Source organism: Semicossyphus pulcher, unplaced genomic scaffold (genome assembly GCF_022749685.1).
Source record: "Semicossyphus pulcher isolate SPU_LCO1_2020_fin unplaced genomic scaffold, fSemPul1.0.p SCAF_5, whole genome shotgun sequence".
Taxonomy (NCBI): domain Eukaryota; kingdom Metazoa; phylum Chordata; class Actinopteri; order Labriformes; family Labridae; genus Semicossyphus; species Semicossyphus pulcher.
In genome coordinates, this window is record NW_027211726.1 from 1,879,226 (window position 1) to 1,896,874 (window position 17,649).

At 44.4% G+C, this 17,649-nt stretch overlaps 1 protein-coding gene across 1 annotated transcript; it reads left to right on the forward strand.

Moving 5' to 3' along the window:
* Positions 1 to 462: 462 nt before the first annotated feature.
* LOC138608480 (ATPase family AAA domain-containing protein 2-like) lies at positions 463 to 17,347 on the forward strand. The gene is made up of 28 exons (XM_069681076.1): positions 463 to 630; positions 1,331 to 1,422; positions 1,527 to 1,555; positions 1,709 to 1,802; positions 3,906 to 3,978; positions 5,288 to 5,363; positions 5,467 to 5,586; positions 6,464 to 6,530; positions 7,444 to 7,530; positions 7,820 to 7,928; positions 8,015 to 8,130; positions 8,379 to 8,553; positions 9,419 to 9,507; positions 9,592 to 9,751; positions 9,981 to 10,071; positions 10,216 to 10,530; positions 10,613 to 10,730; positions 10,850 to 11,036; positions 11,960 to 12,145; positions 12,427 to 12,562; positions 12,643 to 12,839; positions 13,165 to 13,324; positions 13,704 to 13,826; positions 14,055 to 14,132; positions 14,674 to 15,051; positions 15,815 to 15,942; positions 16,337 to 16,465; positions 17,135 to 17,347. Exons 1-28 carry the CDS (start codon positions 463 to 465, stop codon positions 17,165 to 17,167), a joined length of 3,714 nt encoding a protein of 1,237 aa, XP_069537177.1. The 3' UTR covers positions 17,168 to 17,347.
* Positions 17,348 to 17,649: the final 302 nt, after the last annotated feature.

Below are 17,649 nucleotides of genomic sequence, written 5' to 3' on the forward strand. Positions count from 1 at the left end.
AATTAAAGCTGTCAACATATAAATGAACATACCGGTAGGCAATTGTAATCAAATTAATACCAGAAATAAATAAAATAAAATGTCAATGTTTATTTTATTTAGTCTTTGTTTACATCCATAACTGTATATATAACATATATACAGTATATTATATTTCATACAGTCTGTGGTTTACACTCGCAACATGCGTCGTGACGTCACTGGGCGGCGGCAGAACACGACGTTTTTTAAAATGTTTTGAACCCTCACAGCAGCAGTTTGGCGGTGGGCTCTTTGTATCAGTTCATCGAGTGTGTGTTTGGGTGTGTTTGAGTTTCAGCTCTGCTCACACGGAGCAGCAGCCCGGACATCTGAGGAAAACAACCGGCAGAGACGTGAGTGTGTTCTCGGTACGCTGCTGTTTTCCCTTTTCTTTTCACTGTTTATTAACGTTAGCAGTTAGCTTGTGTGCGCGGTGTTGTCATGGTGACGCTCCGCGGTAGAGGCAGAGGGGACGCGGATCACAGCAGCGGAACGTCGGCGCAGAAGCAGCAGAGGCCGGACGGGAGCTCCAGGTCACCGCCGCGTACCCCACCTGAGAGCCGGAGGAGGAGTACGACCATCCGGCTGGAGGAACACGGGTCGTCCAATGTGAGTCTGTTTGGGTTTCGGACATAGAAACGAGACTTCGCTGCTTCATTTCAGTTGTATAACGGTTGATTTTTTAAATTCTGATATCATTATTGAGTTTTTTAAACTGTAAAATGAAACACAAAACATACAACCTGCAGCTCTGTTAAAGGTTTGCTATAAATTATAAAGATAAAAGGACACATTAAACTAGAAAACCACAGATTCTACACTTTATAGAGTAATTACACTCACTGTTTCCGCTCCTCTACACTATAATTAAGCACAATTTCACCTTATTTTATGTGTGATATCCCAGTTTTTTGTACTTCACAAAAATATACTGCATTATTTTACAAATGTTTATGTTTGAAGACAGACAAAAATGTCATTACTAACAAGTATTACTCTTTATTTTTCAGCTTTTTTTCACATCTACGTCACTCTCTCCTTGTGATTTTGACAATAAATCAGTTATATTTTTATTCTTATTTATATTTTACATACTTCTAGGTATTTAAAAATACTACTTTCTCTATTTACCTGTACTTATTTCTGTCCTTGTGCGGTAATTTCTCCTCTTATATTATTTTATCTTTGCACATCTTTGAAATAAAACAAATGTTTTTTTCTATTCATGTCTTTAAAAGTGTGAGTGTCACTGAATTCTTGTAAGATGCTGGCAAATAAATAGCTTCTGAACGGTTTGATGCACGTTCAGGGATTTAATACAGACGACAACGACGAGCAGAATCACACTGATTCAGACACACGCGAGGAGGAAGACAGGAAACGAGACAGAGGCATCATCAGGTCGGATTAATTATTTTTTGATTATCTCATTTACTTAATTAATCATGAGCTTGAAATTAAATATGTGTGATAAGTAATGTGATTTTCTTGTTTTGTGTTTACAGGAAATCTCAAAGGCTTCTGAACAGCACAGGTAATGACAGTGACATCGCCACCAGAGAGCACTAACTACGGAAGCCCTAAGCAGACATGCATCACATTTAGTTTCAACATATTGCAGACTTGCATAAACACATCTCAATCAACAAACATAACAACGTGTTTGTATGTCTATGTGTGTTTACAGATGGCAGGAGCAGTGGGCTGAGGAGAAGCACCCGGACGATCAAACAGACCAGCAGGTACGAGGCCTCCAACATGTTCGATGGCATTAGCACCAAGTAAGACAGCAGCTCAGAGCATCATAAAAGTCTTTGAGAGTGATGGTGATTGTTTTACAGAACAAAAGAGTGAAGCAAACTACACCTGAAAAGGGGCTTTGGGTATGCTGCTCAAATCAACAAACAAATATAACAAAAGGAGGAGCTACAGAACGTCTAATCTTTCTCAGTAACTTACCTAGCTAACCTGCACCTAGTGTCTATAACAATATAATCCTAATATAAGTGAATATGTAACCTGAAAAATAAACTAATCCCTGGCTCAGGCAAGGTAATAAATAGTACCTCAAGAAAAAATAGGCCAATCCGACTCCTCCAGCCGGCAGCAGAGGTGGGCGGGACATCCTGCCCAGGGGGACACACTTGACTCTCTTGCACACACACGATTGAAAGTTCACTGACTGTAGGGTTAGTGTTAGTTACATCTCCTCTCGCCGTTCCTCCTCTACTCTAGCCTCTAGATATAGCCTCTGGGGACACCGGTGAACGTGCCGTCAACACTTCCATTTCTGCGTGCTGCATTGTTACAGAAAGAGAAACGGTTTTCTTGTGATTCACTTGTTATTAACGGGTTTCACCTTTGCTCATATTTCAACATCATGGTGCAGATTAGTAAGAAGTAAAAATTCAAGCTTTGTCAGGTCTGTCCTCAAGAGGAGAAGAAAACTTTTAAAATGCTTGTTGAACGGAGGTCGGATCGATCTGATGCATTTGACGAAGTCGGGAAATCTGAACGCTGAACTATTCTCGTGACACAGCGTCAAGAGAATTTATCTCAAGTTAAATTTTAGATCTAGAACAGATTGTTAGCTGAATTGTTAGCTCGTCGTCAAATGGCGCTGATGGGAGCCGGGATGGCATTACGGCGGATTATGTTCCACCTGCTTTTTCTGTCCTCACGGACTGTTTTTCCTGCATACGCCGCAGCCTGCTGATACATGATTGGACAATATTACTCGGACTACAAGCGCAGTTCAAACGGAAACCAGAACACTTGCCTTCCCGGAAATCCACGTTCTGCCTACATATTCTACTATGTAGACTATTCTACTATGTATAATCTGTAAATAAAGATTATAAAACTGTTAAATCTCCTGTGAGGAAGTTTTGGGTTGTGTTGGTTTTGCCGTAGCTCCGTAGGCGGCTTTGTAGAGCCAAGGAAACTCTTCCTATGACCCGGCATGCTGTTGTCCGATGAACATCTACCACTGTGTTTCATGGGGGGCGGGGCTCCATTGGCATTAAACTGAGCGCAATCAGCACCTGCAGAGCGAGGACAGCGCCTGCAGGGCGGGGACAGCGACGTGATTTTGTCCAACACGTGCCGTAGCTGAGGGGAGACCTTTTTAATTAATTAAAAGTGCAAAAACAAAACGTTTCCATCAGCTCGCTGTCTGAGTAGATCTTCAGTGGGTTGGTCCGATCACGGATGACTCTCTCTCTCTCTCTCTCGTCTTAACGCCCTTTCATCAATCATCCTGTAAGTAAGTCGCACTGCTATTGTGTTTAGTTTTATGACTGTTACTTTTACCGTTTGTTTTACCTACGATATCCGTCTGACTTTCTAAACTTACGCCTGCTCCATCCTAGGTGGAATAGACACACCTGGCTGCAACACAAGCAGGTGGTGCACAGGACGTAACTTAAGAGCTTTAGGTTGGACTTAACGTTACGCCCAAGCGTACGCCACCCGGCTACTGGATATGTTGGGCCTTTCAGCGATGCTCTTGTGTAGCACAGTTTTAGAATCATCGAATCTAGAAAACTTAGTAGATTAGATTGATATAATAAGATGCAACGATTTATCTTTTTTACATAGGTACATTTAAATTCCTTTGCTTGGACACCACTTTAGCAAAACAAAACACATTTTAACCCCATTTGTTTGCTGATTTAACCTGTTTTTGATGCGTTGACTTCTGCAGGACAGCGAGTTTCATCCCAGCTTCGTGTCTTTGCAGCGATTTTGGTCCTGTGGATTCGCACACACTGGGGCTTTTATTTTCGTAATCTAAATTTCCTCTCAGATACACACTTTTGAGGCTGTGAAATAAAAGTGGATTTAATCTGAATAATGATTGTGTAACACTGTTCTCTCTGCAGCGTGGCCCGGTCGGTGCTGAAGAGGATGGACACCATGAGGAAGAAGAGGCGGCTGAGTAACAACAACGAAGGAGTGAGACATTTCTCTTTATGATTCCTTTTCAGACTGCAGTTTGATTTCTGTCTGCAGACTTGGTTTGTGTGTCTGCATGTCTTTCTGGGCTTTAAATCTCTTTATATTCAGGATATTTGATGTGTGCAAAATGAAAAAACAGGAGTAGTGTTATTGATACAGATACACATGTTGGTTTGATTTGTCCAAGTTTTCACAGATGGACTGTATTTTGTGTTGGTGTTAAAAACAGTGTTAAATAATTACAGATTAAATAATCGACAGTTTGTGCTGTTTGTCTTATTGTTAAAATATTCCCAGGGTTTCCAGCAGACAGCACCCTTTGATATGATTTGACCAGACAAACTGAACACACAGAGAACTGTCCTACAGTTTGAATAACATCCTCTACGTAGACCTTATTCCTGCGCTCAGACCGTGTTTACACACTCTATGCCTCTCAGTGGGTGCTGCCTCTCTTATCAGGCCGTGGCGAGGGCGGTGCACACAGCTGCGCCCTGCTTGGGTAAAAAATCTCTATCAGCTGGCACCACATTGGAAGGCAGCCGAAGGCCCGAGAAGCACCAGCCCTCATTTTAATGTTTATATGTTTGAGTTGAGCTCAAACAGATTTTTGTTATTGTAAGTGTCTGACGACATCACAGAAAGGATCCCTACAGAGATAGACCTTCTTGTTACAGACAAAAACAGAACAGGCGTTACATGTTTTTAAAGCCACCAGACTCCATTGACAAAAACAGTAATTTAACCTTGCAGAAAACAAGGTGCTGGTCTCCTGCTCCATTAGTTTGTTTGTGTTGTTGTGTTACTTTAGTGCTTTTACGTGTCTTATTCACATCCAAAGCAATAGCAGTGGAACACACATCACACAAACAAACTCGCACATCAAGGCAGCAGTACACCAGCGTCTCCTGTGTTCCTGAGGGGCAAAATTACTGTTTTTCTGAATGGAGTCTGGTGTGTGAAACAACAAGAACTTTTACAAGATGTGGTTTGATTACGTTGCAGCCGTAACAGCACAGTTTCACAGCTGCAGGCTGAAGAAATCTACTGGAGCAATTTCAAAACTTTTTGTAGCTTTTAGACAATATGACCCCGAAATATATTTAAAAAAAATAGGGTCCAGGTTTAACAATATTATATATTTAACAGTATTTTCTTCTGTTCTGCATGTACAAACAGTTATTGTGTTGTTACAGGGTCGTACAATTACGGTCATGTTTTATTTACCCTGTGAAAATGGCCTCTATTTGGAATAACAACCCTTATTCTTGTTCATCAGTGTTTTATGTTTGATTAATTGTAGAAGATCTACTCCAAAGCCCAGAGGAGCAGAACTCCGGTGCCACCACAGAGAGATCCCAGCGACAGCGAGGATGACGAGGGTTGGTAACAACATTAAGACTACGGACTATGAGAGAAGAGAGATGTGAACTAATGTATCCCTCTGAAAGCATCTCTTCCATAATCTGATCATTTCAGGTGCAGCTGACGAGGACGAAAGCCGACAGGAAGTGGCTGTGGATGAGGACAGCAGCTGCAGCGCCAACCAGAACTTTGATGCCAAACTGAGCCGAGCCTCGTCGCTCTACCAGGGACCCAGCAGCGGTCAGAACTGCACCTAAAACCAAAAACACAGTTACATTAACGAGGCAGAACACTTCACATAAAGTTTAATGATACTTTTGGTCCTCGTTGTGGACGTAACACAGGTATATTTAGCTTCCAGGGCCCAGTTCTTCAAAAGTAATCTGATCAGATTGGATGAAATCTTGAGAAAAAAGTATTCCGAAATGGGATCAGATCAGGTAATCCAGGTCGTTTTTATCTTAATAAAACCTCCGGTTTGTGTTAAAAGTTTAGAGCAGGATTGGGAAAACTTTGATCCAAACATGAGGATGATCGTGATCCCAGCAGAGGGAGAATTCAGGCTGGATGACAGGAACTAAAAGTGATAAAACCTTTAAACAGGTAAAAAAAACAGCATTTTTACAGTGTAGTTTAGACTGTAGACATGTTTTTTATTTATATTTAGATAAAGTCGACATTAGAGTTGTAATAGCCACCAAATAGCATCAATATCCAACAGAAAGTATTTAATTCAAAGCAGCTGTGAGGAACTTTCTTTGTGTGGATCTTGGCGCCCCCTGTGGACAAACTAAGTAGTGTGTTGTCCCTTTAAGAACACCAGTGTTGGTAATCTGTGTGGATCAGGCTGATTCTATCCAGTTTTACTTTGAAAAACCAGGAAAACAGGAAGATGGATTAGCTGATCCTGGTTTCCAAATCCGGATCATTCTAGTCAACATTAAACTCTTTGAACAGCTGGGCCCCGATGACAGGAGGCGGCTTAAACAACACCTCTGAATTGAAAGTTTTTTATGAGTTAAATTGACACAGCGTTAAGGATGTTTAATAAGTATAATGTTTCTTGATGATCTTAATTTGAAGTCCTGTTGTTGTCGTTTCCTCTTGTGTTGTTCAGAGTTCCCGAGAGGAACCTTCAGGATCAGCGCCTCAGGACCAAACACGACCCGCAGAGGAGCGTTCAGGTCAGACTGCTGGTGGTCAAATGTATTTTTCTCTTTGTATTAATGTTGTTTATAAACACCGTCTGTTTACACGTTCCTGTTCTTGACATTCTGATTAACATATTACGGGTGGGATGTAATCCTAATGCTCCCCCCTCACTAGTTTGTTTCAGATTTCCCAACTGCCCCCACCTGAGCAGCAATCAAACAAAAAAACAAACATATACAGCTGTAAGACGGCGTATCAGGGCGATCAAAAAACAAGACTAGGTCAAAACCTCGTATGTGGCTGACCGCATCAGGTCAGTGTGCGCTTTTGTGGGCAATGTGTACGTAACGTAGGTGAGGACAGTGGACGAGCAGCGGAGGAGCAGCCCCGCCTACTCCCTGAACAAAGTATCCAGAGCCGTACAGACAGAGAGAAGTGTCAGTGGAAGTCCAATATGCTCCATGATCCACCATTGCGATGTCGCAACTCTCTCTCTACGGCTCTGAAAGTACCGTCACTCACTCAGTCACTCAGTCACATACAGACCCGTGGGTAGGGCTGAGCCCGGCGGTCAGCCAAAAAGGAAACTGAGCCGGAGGAGAAGAGAAATATTCAGGAAAAAAAAGGCAAATGTACTTTTTCTTCCTCCTCTAAGCCAGAGACTTAAAAACTTTGTGCTTTGGACCAAAAAAGGACAGTTGAGGACGCCATCTTTGACTTTTGGAAACATTGATTCGAATTTTTACAAACAGCTGATGGATTAGTCCAGAAAAACAATCGACAGATTAAAGAAAAAAGAACGGCTCTATATGTTAAAATGACATCTATGACCTCATGCTGAAAAGATATTTAGTTTAGTTTACTGGTTGCTTTGAAATGAGGAAATAAAGAGTTCCAACTAGGCTGTGAAAGAGAGTTTAATGTCTGTTTCTTTTCTTCCTCCAGACCCACAAAGAGCGCCTGGTCCAATCACTCTGATGAAGACAACGACTCTGACGATGACGTGCAAAACTCGGAAAAAGTCCCTGGAAGGTCAGTGTGTTGTCTTCTCACTCAGAGAACACAACGTGAACTCTTCCTGCACTTTGCAAAGGACAAGCACACCTCCTGCTACGATGTTTTCTTGGCCTGGTCCCTCATGAGAAAGAGTTTAATGAGACTTCTTGTTAATTGACTTCTTGTAATGAGAGTGGCGTCGATCTTCTCATCCAACTCTTTGAAAATGACGCTCTCAGGATTTATGTTGTTTAGTATAACCAGGTCTGCCTTCCTCGCATGCACACGTTCATCAGCTTGTTCTCGTTCCGGTTCTTCCTGCCAGCCGTCGCCCGCTCGGCCTGCGCACAGACGATCTTCTGGGGACTCGCAGGGACACGATGAGGTTAGGAGCCGGTCTGGCCGACATCGATCCGATGGCCATCGACCAATCAGTGAGTGCCGTCGTGTCAGCATCCAGAAACCTTAAAGTGATGGTTTAAAGAGAAGTCGGCTCATGGCAGCGTCCTTCTCTCCTCAGGTGGGGTTCGATAGCATCGGGGGTCTGTCGGGTCACATCTCGGCTCTGAAGGAGATGGTCGTCTTCCCTCTTCTCTACCCCGAGGTCTTTGACAACTTCAAGATCCAGCCTCCCAGGTGACTCCGACTGATAACTCAGACATTTACAGAGGTTATGAGCGTTTTTTGAGACTCAAGGATGAAGAAAACATTTTAGTGTTTTTGGTAGCTTCATATTATGACCCTAATATTTGGTTTGCAAACCTGTCTGAACAATCTGACATTCATTTCCTAGCTTGATTAATTGACAGGAAGTACACAAAACATTTATTTACAGCAATAATTCAGAGAAAGACAAACGTTTCCTCCCTCTCTCCGCTCTCCAGGGGTTGTCTCTTTTACGGACCTCCTGGGACGGGGAAAACGCTGGTGGCCCGGGCGTTGGCCAACGAGTGCAGCCACGGCAGCAGGAAGGTTTCCTTCTTCATGAGGAAGGGAGCCGACTGTCTCAGCAAGTGGGTGGGCGAGTCAGAGCGGCAGCTGAGGCTGCTGTTTGAGCAGGTAAATTACATAGAAGAAGAAGAGCTCCCCAAAAATGAAGCCAAACCCTCTCTGTCGCCCCCTGCTGACTGGCTGCAGTATAGCTCATAAAGCCCGCCTCCTCCATGTTAACAGATGGGACATGAGTCAAACTATAAAATCAAAATACACGTCAAATACATTTTTCTCCAACATGGTTTCTGTCATTATAGTTAGTTCTTATCATGCTGATTTATGTCCACGTCTTCATTTTTCTGACAAGTTTACTTTTGATTAGTTATTTGATGCTATAAAAAGGGGGTGTGGCCTCATGATTGACAGCTCTGTTGACAAATGGGGCTCCTGCAGCGTTCTGTTCCCGAGTAGCAGAGTAGAGGAGGAACGGCGAGAGGAGACGTAACTAACACTAACACTACAGTCATTGAACTTTCCATGAGCGTGAATATCTGCTTCAGACCGACACAAGAAGCTGCTCTGCTGCAGACTGAGCCCACCTGAGGGCTCCAACACACCTGAGGGCTCCAACACGCCAAGGACACAAGGTAAAGGTGTGTGTCGGGTAGGAAAGGGGCGGGACGTCAATACTGCGGCTCCACCAGCCGATCTCTACTGCACACGCTCTGGATACGGATGAGCGAGATGGCAGCGCCTGCTCCGGGGGGTTAGGCTTCACTTTTGCATAACTTTATGAGCTATACTGCAGCCAGTCAGCAGGGGGCGATAGAGACGGTTTGGCTTCACTTTAGGAGCTGTCATATTGTCCAACTTTATAGTCTATTGGTTATCGTGATGGCTCCTTAAAAGCCTGATATGATACGTACAGTGTTGTTTTCAAAGCTTCTTTTATTAACCATGACGTTCGTGTGTCGGTACGTGTCGTCCTCAGGCGTATCGGATGCGTCCCTCCATCATCTTCTTCGACGAGATCGACGGCCTGGCTCCGGTGCGATCCAGCAGACAGGACCAGATTCACAGGTCAGACTTACCTCCTCACAGAGAATCGACCAAAGCTGAGATGATGAAGGCCGAGTGGTTCAGTTGGTTTGTCTCGCTCTGCAGCTCCATCGTGTCCACGCTGCTCGCGCTGATGGACGGCCTGGACAGTCGAGGGGAAGTCGTGGTGATCGGAGCGACGAACCGACTGGACTCCATCGACCCAGCGCTGCGACGGCCCGGACGCTTCGACAGGGAGTTCCTCTTCGGACTGCCAGACAGAGAGGTGATTTTATATGTTTTATGACATTTTTATTTATTTATTGTTGCAATAAATCAGAGGAGCGATGTTTTTATGTTATTATGAATCCTTTTTTAGTTGTCCCACATGTTAGAAACTCTATGTCTGTAATTTTTGCATTTTTTCCTTTTCTGTCTTTATTGTTTGTCACTGTTTTTAAAGTTATTTAATTTCTGTTTTCTCATCTGACTGTTTAACTTTGTTTGTGTTTCAGTCACGTAAAGAGATTCTGAAAATCCACACGCTGCAGTGGAAGCCTCCTCCGTCTGAAGACTTCCTGGATGAACTGGCTGAGAAATGTGTCGGTAAGAAAGACTGAACATGACTCCAAATGAGGAGATTTACTCTAACTGAGGATATACAGATGACCGGCGAGGAAACAACACAAAACAAAGAGCAAAATCACATGTTGTGGTGGTGATTACTCGTTTGTTGACTCTGTCTGTCAGGTTACTGCGGCGCTGACATCAGAGCCGTGTGCACCGAGGCGGCGCTGTGCGCTCTGCGGCGCCGCTACCCGCAGATCTACGGCACCTCCCAGAAGCTGCTGCTGGACGTCTCCTCCATCACTGTCAGCAGCTGCGACTTCGTGGCGGCCATGAGGAAGATGACGCCCGCCTCCCACCGCCTCGCTGCCTCACCCGCCAAACCCCTGTCCGCTGTGGTTCAGCCGCTGCTGGGCGCCGCCCTGTGTGACATCCTGGACGCTCTGCAGAGGCAGTTTCCTCACGCAGAGCAGGGGATGAAGAGGAAGAGGGAGCCAGGTGAGTCAGAGCTGAAGACAGGAGATGCTCCTGCTGTGTTTCTGATGAAATAATACAACATCTGTCGTTTTCTGTACGTCAGATCTGACAGCCGGTGTCCTTGATGACGGCCTGATGTGTGGAAAAGATGAGAGCTCCTGCACGTCCAGCATCTCTGTCCCCTCCACCTCCGAGAGCAGAAAGTTCTTCCACTTTGCCAGGTGAGACGGGTCAGCTTTTCACCTAGATCTGGATCTGTAGTTCGGGTTTAAAGGAAGAGTTGACTTATATAAATTTTCATCAACAAAATAGAAATGTATAGCTTAAATTTCTCCCACAGGAGTGCAGTCAGACACCCGACGTCCCACCGTCCCAGGATGCTGCTGGCGGGTCGTCCCGGTGCCGGTCAGACCTCCCACCTGGCTCCTGCGGTTCTTCACGCTTTGGAGCGTTTCACCGTCCACAGCCTGGACTCTGCCGTGCTGTTTGGAGTCAGCAGCACCTCCCCGGAGGAGGCCTGCGCCCAGGTAACTCCTCTGCATCACCACACTGAAATATATGACTTCAAATGGAAATTGAAGGGGATTTCAAGTCATTTTAAACCTAGTCTGTCCTCTAAAAGTTCTTTCCTCCAGCCGACATGCTCAGATTGTTCTTCTAAGTGTGTGACAACATGACAGAAAGGATCCCTACAGAGATAGACCTTTTTGTTACAGAGGAAGATGATTTTTTAACCACAAACAGACGTTACATCGCTCTCTGCAAACACACCAGACTCCATTCAGAAAAACAGTGATTTAACCCTAAAGAACACAGGAGTGTCCGGTCTACTGCTGCCACAATCTGTTTGTTTGTTTGTGTCATTGTGTGTTAGAGAATATTGAGTTGGATTCAAACTAATTATTTAAAACGTTAAAGCCACACAATCAAGGCAGCAGTACATCAGCAACTCCTGCGGTCTGCACGGTAAAATTTATGTTTTTTTCAGTGGAGTCTGGTGGCTTTGACGAGAGCGCTGTAATAGCTGTTTCTGGTAAAAATACAGAACATTATTAATATTTATTATTTCTGAATTGAACCTAAACATTTTTCATGTTTAAGAATACCCTTTAAATCTAATAGTTTTGACCAACTCGGTGGTGAGTGAAGGATTTCAGGTATGACCGATAATGTAATACAATTCAAATGCACAGGGTGACTTCCTGTGTTACGTGTTACCTTTGTGGTGTGTTCAACATGTCAGTTTGTATATCCAAGTAGAGGAAAAACACTACAGTTTAAACATTAATTATCAATTCAGAGAGATTAACATAGAACTCTTCTGTCCTTTGGGGACATCTAGTGGTGAAAAACAGCAACTGCATATTCATTTACTCCACACTCTGGGGGACGGTTTTATTTACTTTTATACTCAAATTGTTTCTGTCAACCGCTGTCCTCACCTCCTCAGGTGTTCCTCGAGGCCAAGCGGACGTCTCCCAGCATCCTCTACCTCCCCCACATCCAGCAGTGGTGGGAGACTGCGGGGCCCGCGCTAAGAGCCTCCTTTTTCAGCCTCCTGGGCAGCATCCCCTCCTTCTCCCCCGTCCTCCTCCTGGCCACCTGCAGCCTCCCCCCTCAGCAGCTGGACCCTGAGGTGAGCAGCTGGATTGATGATGATAGCAAAGAATGCATATCAAACATTTTTCCTCTATTTTATTTCTTCAGATTGTAGTTTTATGCATTTTTTTTGGTATTTCTGGAACAAGAACTCCTGTGATCTGCACGGTAAAATTACTGTTTTTGTTAATGGAGTCTGGTGCTTTAGATTTTCGTCTTTTTGTCTGCAGGCAGACATTTTATTTTGTCTTTTTGAGACAAAAAAAACACATTGAAAGGACAAAGACATCGACAAAGTGCTCTGACTTGTGTCCTCAGATTCAGTCTCTGTTTCGGGAGGAGTACGGGGAGGTTTACACCGTCAGCGTTCCCACCCGGGAGGAGAGGACCAACTTCTTCCAGGACCTCATCCTGAACCAGGCGGCCGAGGCTCCGCCCACCAAGACCCAAGCACGTATGTGACCGTCACATATGGACCATTCCTATTGAGAGCATAAAGGGGATATTTATTTCACCTCGTCCTCCTCCTCTCAGTGACTCAGGCGATGGAGATCCTCCCCCTGGCTCCCCTGCCTCCCCCACGCTGGCTGCCGGATGAGGAGCACCGCCACCTGGAGGAGCAGGAGGAGGACGTGCTGCGGGAGCTCCGCCTCTTCCTGCGTAACGTCACAGAGCGTCTGTCTCTGGACCGCCGCTTCAAGGCCTTCACCAAACCGGTCGACATCGAGGAGGTGAAGTCATTTCTGTATATTTGGGTTGTTGGAGTTGATCATGTGTTTTAGTAATTATTAAATCTGAGATTTTATAAGATGTAGTTTTTTAAAATGTTTATAGTCATGAAAAATGAGAAGAAATAATATTTTAATCTGACCACACTTAAGATGGTCGTTACACAAATATGCATATTAAAAGGAATTAAAATCAGTGCATTGACTGTGTGATGGTCTGGATTACTCATTGTTGGTCTTATGTTCAGCACAAACAGAATATCGTATAAGAGTGTCAAACTGAGCACAAACTATGCACCACCTCACGCCTCCTCCGGGTCTCCTGCAGGTCCCCGACTACCTGCTGGTGATCAGGAAGCCCATGGACCTCTCCACGCTGCTCACCAACATCGACGAGCACAAGTACGTCACGGTGGGAGAGTTCATGTGTGACGTGGACCTCATCTGGCAGAACGCCCTCGAGTACAACCCCGACAGCGACCCCATGGGTGAGACTACAGTTTACAAAATAACGCCGTGTCCTGAAGAGCCAAAAAGGGAGGACCACGAGATAAAGATGATTCTTTATTTTGGTCTCCTTTAAACACACTGAGCAGCTGAGTCCAGGTGAAAGCTGAATTTCAGTTGTTAACTTGCACTCGTAGACTTTGTGTTTGCTTCGCTCAAAGTTCAGCAGAATTTATTTCCTGATGAGTTAAAACAGAAGCAGATCTTTCACCTGGATTCTCTGGATTCATCTTCAGCTATTTTGATCATTGATAATTGACTCTGTGTGTGTGTGTGTGTGTGTGTGTGTGTGTGTGTGTGTGTGTGTGTGTGTGTGTGTGTGTGTGTGTGTGTGTGTGAGTGTGTGTGTGTGTGTGTCAGACCGTCACATCCGTCACCGTGCGTGCGCCCTGAAGGACACTGTGCGCGCCATCGTCAGGGATGAGCTGGACGAAGACTTCGAGAGAGTCTGCGAGGAGATCAGAGAGTCCCGCCTCCGGAGGGGTGAGACCACTTCCTGCTTCTTATGTGTCCTCATGTCCCGTCTGTCTATCTGTCTGTCTGCCTGTGTGTCAGTTTGGTATCTGGAGAAGCAGAAACAAAGGTTCAACACCGACTCTGTTGAACCAAATCAGCCTAAAGGAAATGAAAGAGCAGCCTGTAAATAAGCTGCTAATCAGACCATCAAACCGACTTTTTAAAGGCTAAAAAAGACTTTTATTTTGCTTTCAGCTTCTTCCTGCGGGACTGAGACCACCTCCGAGGAGGCTGACGGCGTCTGCAGCTCGGCTTTCAGCCTCAGACCTAGAGGTAAGTCCACCATGAGGGGTGACATGAATTTAAGTGAAAAAGTAATAACGTCCAGCATATTTGATATATGATTGTTTTTATTGCTCAGATTTATGACTTCAGTATTTATACAATCTCCTCCACAGACAGCCCTGATCGCTCTGTCAGATTGTCTCATTTACAAACATAACAAGTATGTTTTAAAACTGCGTCTAAGCGTTTCATTCAGCCGATGTTTTAGCTACAGAGAGGTCAAGATGTCCTCGTGTTCATAAAACAAGCGAGTGTGAGTCTGAGGTGAAGCTACACAGACAGGAAGCTGCACATTTTTTTATTTAACCATCAAAGTGTCGGAGTGAAAGAGCAGATGAGGAGAGGAAGAGAGGAGGGAGAGCAACGAGAGGGAGAGCGCAGATGAAACAAAGTCAAGAGAGGAAGAGGAGGAGATCAAGTGGAGAGACGAGGAGGTTCGAGTGCACTCAGCATCCTCCAGCTTTCACTTCCTGCTCTTTCCAATCACCTTTCCTCCTCTCCCCTCTCCTCCTCTCCTCTCTCTTTGCAGCCCGGAAGAAAAAGCGTTACAGGCGGCCGAGGAAATCCAAGTGGAGCACCGGTGTCATAAAGAAAGCTAAGAAAAAGAAGCCCCCCGTCCCTCCCTCCTCCTCCTCCTCTTCCTCCTCGATCAGCAGGGGCAACTCTGAATCAGGCCCGGAGGAGAGCGGCTCATCTGAGCTGTCGGAGAGCAGCTACGGGGAGCAGAGCCGCCTAACAAATGGATATCAACATGACTCAAACGGCGTCACTGGTATCCAAAATGGAGTCCTTGTGAACGGGTACCACCATCCAGAACAAGAGAGGGTCCTCAGGGTTCCAACCCAGACCTCAAAGACCCCCCCAAACGTGAAGAGGATGGTGAACGGGGTTTGTTTGAGGACAGCAGGTCTGTATGTGTGAGACGATGCTGTGAAATGGAGCGCTCTGCTAACTGCTCTGCTCTGGACCGAGGCTCAGCTTCGCCTCTGCAGCTTCAAAGCTCTGCAGCAGTATCGTGTGTGAAACAGGAAGTGAAAGTGAGCGAGCTGCTTCTGCTTCTGCTGACGAACAAGCTTCAACTCGCAGAGCGCCCGGGCGTCGAGCCAAGCTGACACGAAGCAGAGCTGAGGACACGAGGAGAGGTTTAGTCTGTATATGATATATGAACATTTTGGTAACAAATACGACATCAAATTCAGGATTTAAGATCTTCTTAACTTGAAGGACTCAGGGGCTAAGTACACTGACTTACAGTAAACACATTCCTCCTGCATGAACCCACCTTTATGCCACATTAGGAGGAAACCTTTAAGGGTATTTTGTGGTTTAGATTGACACAACTGCAGAGAGTCAGGTAGAAAATGTGCCTCTGTTACTGTCCGTCCGTTAGCTTTACCCTGTAGAGGGTTGCAGGCAAGCTGGGCTAGAGGTGCGGTACACCTTGGGCAGCTACTAGCAGCATATAGCCACCAATTAACCCCGTGTTTGTGGCTTGATGGCTTTTAGGAAACCAGTCTAAATGGAGATGGGTTCATGATTAATGACCTGCCTATACTGTCTGTAAAGGACTGCTAAGTTTGAGCACACCTAAGTCACCCAGTCTTTCTGAAAGTGAATTCCCCGTATGAACATTTCCTCCTCCTCCTCCTCCTCCTCCTCCTCCTCCTCAGAGAACCATCACAGGCCCGAGAGCCGAGCCAGCAAGGCGGCCTTGGAGCAGATGCAGATGTTCAGCCGATCTGAGGCGATCCTCGGCGAGGAAACACCGCGGTTGGTCATCGATCACAGCAAGCTGAGGGTGAGTCCTCTGGTCTGCGTGTGCTTGAATGGTTCAAACAGCATCATGTGTTACCTTCTGTTTCTAAGGTGTTTTCATTATATTTAGGTAGAAGTAGTCGTAGTAGTATCACAATAGACTCTATGAAAAGATTGCCGACATGACAGCTCCCTCAAAGTGAAGCCAAACCCTCTCTAACCCTGCTTGGCTTCACTTCTGTACAACGAGAGGAGGTGTCGTCCATCTTCATATTACTAGGAACAGCAGTAGTGGGATGAAGGGGGTCATTTTGATTGACCAATAAGTGGAGCCAGGCTGCAGAGGTGACCTGGTGGTAGAGGTAAAGGTTTAAGAGGCATCAGAGGTGTGATAACTGAAGGCGGTGGAGTAATTGTTTTCGCCATGTGTGTTTCAGGACCTCCTCAGCAGAGCCGTGTCTAAAACAGAAGGAGTCGAGGTGGAGCCGCTGGAGAAGCTTTACGCTCTGCTGGCTCAGTGCATCTACAGACACAGGAACAGCTACAACAAGACAGAGCTCATTCAGGTGCCATGCACAACATACTTTGCTACAGTAGCTAACGTGCTAAGTTTTTTTGTGTGTGTGTTTAGTTTGTGATCACGTCTCTTTGATATAAAGACTTGATATTGATATTACCATAAGTAAAGATAATTTCATCTGATAGAAACACTAAATAAAGGCCCGTCATGTTACAAATCAGTGTCAATGCTGCTAACTTTAGCTCAGCTTGTTTTTAGGTTAGAATTCCTTCACTGTGCATCAGTCACAAGGTTTTTATACGAGCTGATTTATCCGCAGAGTGGTCCTCCTCTTCAGAACAAACAGACCCGGATATTAAAACTGGTAAAAACACTGAAGAAAGCAGTTCCACCTTAAAATTCAGCAATGTTAGAGATGCTAACATTAGCTGCTAACATGCCTGTTTCTCTGATAACTTAAGTTAAGACATCTAATGATTAAAGTCCTTCATCTGTTTGAAAGATTTGGTTTAAAAAGACCAAGATCTAAAAGTCACAGTGACAGTGTTATCATTGTGATTGAAATGGTTTTATTGCCCGTCCGTAGCTTTAGATACTAGTCTTCTTTTTTAATCGACACACGTGAACAATGATGCCAATCATGATTCAAATGTTTCTCTGTGTTTTTAGCGGGTGTCGTGTTCATGTTATAATTTTTTTATTCTTTTGTTTCCAGGAAATGAAGAAAGAAATCGACAGCTTCTCTTGATCTCCCACACCAGAGCTGTTTAATAAAACCTCAGTGCATTCAAACAGGAAGTTCTTTATTCCTCATTTCGACATGTTTTTATCACATTCTGTTTGATGTTATTTAAAACACAGATTTTATTTCATTATTATTAGAAAGCATTTATACATGTACATTTAAAAAGAAAAAAGTGTACAGAAATATAATCACTATGACTATGCGTTATTATTTAATTTATCATGAATAAAGGTGCTTTTGAAGCTTCATTAAATTGTGTGTGTTTTCTTGATAACAGCCAAACTAAACTATTTTATTATTTTCAGGTCAGAGTGTTTTTAACTTATCTAATTCTTAATATTTTCAGTCAAATTTGACATTAATATCCAACGCTTTGTTTATTAAACTGTCAGAAAGTGACTGTATAAAAACTGTTGTACTGCTGTACAAATAAATACTGCAGTTCTGCTCATATATGAATACATCAGTAACAATATGATGTGTTT